Source organism: Orbicella faveolata, unplaced genomic scaffold (assembly GCF_042242905.1).
Source record: "Orbicella faveolata isolate gen_17 unplaced genomic scaffold, um_ofav_v1 contig_12, whole genome shotgun sequence".
NCBI classification, from domain to species: Eukaryota; Metazoa; Cnidaria; class Anthozoa; order Scleractinia; family Merulinidae; genus Orbicella; species Orbicella faveolata.
Window position 1 is genome coordinate 26,041,049 of NW_028301539.1, and position 3,528 is coordinate 26,044,576.

The 3,528-nt window shown below is 36.5% G+C and overlaps 1 protein-coding gene across 1 annotated transcript; it reads left to right on the forward strand.

Moving 5' to 3' along the window:
• The first annotated feature begins 781 nt into the window (after positions 1-781).
• Positions 782-2,932, forward strand: LOC110061577 (substance-K receptor-like). Its single transcript, XM_089279475.1, has one exon. The coding sequence runs from the start codon at positions 945-947 to the stop codon at positions 1,797-1,799; it is 855 nt and encodes a 284-aa protein (XP_089135601.1). The 5' UTR covers positions 782-944; the 3' UTR covers positions 1,800-2,932.
• Positions 2,933-3,528: the final 596 nt, after the last annotated feature.

Consider the following 3,528-nt stretch of genomic DNA (forward strand, 5'->3'; position numbering starts at 1 on the left):
TCTTCTTGATCAGGTAAGGTAAGTCAAATATGTATTAAACTGTTAGATTGTAATAATTCAACTGCTTTACTATACAATGTAGATCTTGCACTTAAGATATGCTCGGAGAAGAAACGATAGCTATCAAAGTATCCGTTTTAATGCCTGGAGCTAATACGTTTTAACACTTACTTAGATGTGGACTCCTAGAAGCAACAAGCCGAAATTCAGGAGATGCAAAAATCACTACAAGAGCAGTTTAAGAGAAAGTAGAATTGATATTGTCGAGCGGTCGACGAGTTGATCGAAATAGAGTGAAAGAAAGCTGAAATGAATATTCTATTGTTTTGTTGTTGCAGAATTTTTATCCAAGAGATCGGACATTACTAGAGAGGGAAATGCTTAGCTCTACCATATTTATTTGTTTAAAAATACCATGTTGAATTACGTTACGCGTCAGTCAACAAATACTACAAACCAACGCCGTAATAATCTGACATGTAAAACTTGAGCCTAGTAATTATTTGCATGCCTTACTTTACAGTATACGTAAAATAAACTTAATTTTTTTTTCTCAGATTAGCTCCCTCCAAATGCGCAAAGAGAGCAAAAGCAACCTAAAGAAACTGAAAGGTAAACTCACACAGACGGCCGCATGTTATTTTTTTATTGCAAATAATACGATTTTAACCTTCGGGAAGGCTGAAGAGCTAACGCGTCGTTGCATACTAACACCGGAACAGTCAAGAGTATGCCCTCGACCTCTTTAATCTCATATGTTATGGAGCAGTAAAAGAACCCGACAAAATTAATCCGCTTCTCTCCACAGACAGACAAATAATAAAGCTTTGAGATGTCGTCTTTATCTGAGTGCATTACCTGACAAAATTAATTCGCTTCTCTCCACAGACAGACGAATAATAAAGTTACGTCTAACAGCGATACAAAAAGGATAGAGCTTTGAGATGTCTTTATCTGAGTGCATTACCTGGGTGACTGTAGGCTTAGCCGAGTCTGTTGCTTTAGTAACACTCAACCTCTGTACGATAATTGTTTTTATAAAAAACCGTAATCTCCGCAAGCGTAGCACGTACCTGGTGATAAATTTAGCGGTTGTAGATATGTTGGCTGGGGGATCTGCTGTATATGACTTCTATAGGGTTGGAGCAGACTGTAATGTATGGAAGTCGCATTCAATTGATGGTTGGGTACGTTATATACTTTATGTACTCCTGCTCTTGTTCCCGATTAGTTCGTTATCAAACATCACCATTATTGCTTTAGAACGGATGCACGCCACGTTTTGGCCGTTAAGGCATCGTGTGCTGAAGAAATCTGCGTACGGAATAATAATTGCCGTTGTATGGGTTACTGCTGGCTTGACAACAATTACTCATATCCTTCTTGACCATTTTGGAAAGTTATCTGACGTTTATTTTTACTTGAGGATTTCATTAGCTGTGATGTGCCTTTTGATTATTTTTGTTTCTTACGTGTTCATTGTTATTAAGGTTCGTTGTGGAGCGCAGCCTCGACACCATGGTCCAGCCAGTAGAGAAAGAAAACTGACCATGACATTGTTGATTGTGACTGTGGTATCTCTTCTGCTGTACCTGCCATTTAATATATTATATTTCCTCATTTTTAACACTAAATCCGAAATATTGCTATCACTGTCCTCTTCGGAGAGTTTTTGTTTATTTAGTGCAATATTTGCTTTATTTTACGCCAACCACCTTGTAAATCCTATATTATACGCTATCCGCATGCCAGAATACAGATCAGCTTTACTCGCACTCTTTCGCAAACGACCTCAGTGACAAAGAAGAGCTGTAGATTTATGTGACATGTAGTAGCAAAATTTCTCAAACTCATTAATAATTAATCAAGTTTAAACAAAGGAAATCATGACCTTGACGGCGTTTGGATATCTGATCTTAATTAGCATAGATTTTATTTTATTTCTCCATTTTCTCCTTAGTTTTAGTTTCGATTGAGATATATCAAACAATCAAGACAGTGTTTGACCACATTTCCAAACACCTCGAAGTTCGTCAAAAATACTCCGCTACGCGTCGTATTTTCAACTCTCTTCTCGGTGTTTGGAAATGTGGTCAAACACGGTCTTTCGTGTTTGATATATTACATGAAGCGCTAGTACATTTTTCTGCATGGCTTTGCTAGTTTGAAATATTATGTTAACTCAAGAATTAAATGGATAAGCACGATGAGAAAACAAACATATATCTTCGTAAGAAAGATAAAGATACTGTAGTTTTTAAGAAAAGTTGACAAGAAGTTACACCCTAAGCAGAAAAGTATAAAACAGGCATTTTGTTGTCTATATCCTTAGTATTAGTGTAGGACTAAAATTTTTACTATGATATCTTTAAAGATTTAATTTATTGTCCCGTAATACCATCGTGAGTGCGACTATGTTATTAAATCCACTAAGCGGTAAAGCATCTCATAATTGCTAATCTTGTCAACGAGGAGTTCAGGAGTGCTTTTGTCCTTTGAAAATCAAAGGACCAATATATGACAGTTTTTCAGTCCATCCCACTTTCGAAGGGAAATACTTCCTATACGTTACATGAAGTTCCAGAACTTCATCAGGCGCTTCAAAGGATGCTCAGTGCTATATTGCAACTTAATCTGATTATGTTTATTGCTGTAAATTAAAAAAATAATAATAATAACAATATAAGTATCTTGATGTTACAAGTTGATCTGATTTGTCTTTGTGTGGAATTGTTAGTACACAATTTCGTTTTGGCAAATTTTGAGCCACAATTTGCACGATCACCTTCATTCCTACGGAACTCTTTTAAGTCTTAAATTTAATGCCACCTCAGTGCTTCCAATATATCGCCCGGTGATATTTGCCCATACGAATTACTTCAAAATATTGACTTCTTCCACGGCCTCACAGTTTGCATCCGAGTGGCAAGTTGTGGCGAGATACTAAGTGACAATTGGGTTGATTAACTATTTTACATTCCTCTGGCCACAGGTAACTCTTGGGTGCTGTAAATTGTGCCACGACGTAAATATATGAGTTTGCATGGAATATAATGATCCTATATCACAGTTATGGAAAACAAATCAATAAAAACGACTTACTTTGACTCTTCTGTTTGTTACAGAAGGAGAGCGATTCCAGCGAGTTTTGGTTTCATTGGTTTCCTCTTCATATATCATGAAATACCTGTGCTCTGAATTGACAAACATGGTTGTCGCAGACATCCCTTTTCAAAATTCCCCGACTTTTCCCTGATAAAAATATTTCCCTGACCAAAGAAATACAAAATGTAGAGGTTTGATAGTAGCTGATGCTACATGGACAAAGATAGAAAGCATCAACATTTTCTCGATCAGCCTTAAGTTAAGTCGAATGTACTAAAGGTCAAATGCAACGAAATTTTGACAATTTTTCTTTAGCCGAAAAACCTTTATAAAAAAGTCAGTTATACCAACATGAAGCAGAATCAACTCTTAAAAATAAGTTTTGTGTGAACTGTGGCGCCCAAGACACGAAAATCCGACGAT

What these genes read in the sequence shown, in the direction of transcription:
- LOC110061577 (XM_089279475.1), top strand. Translation starts at nt 945, where the DNA reads ATGTCTTTATCTGAGTGCATTACCTGGGTGACTGTAGGCTTAGCCGAG.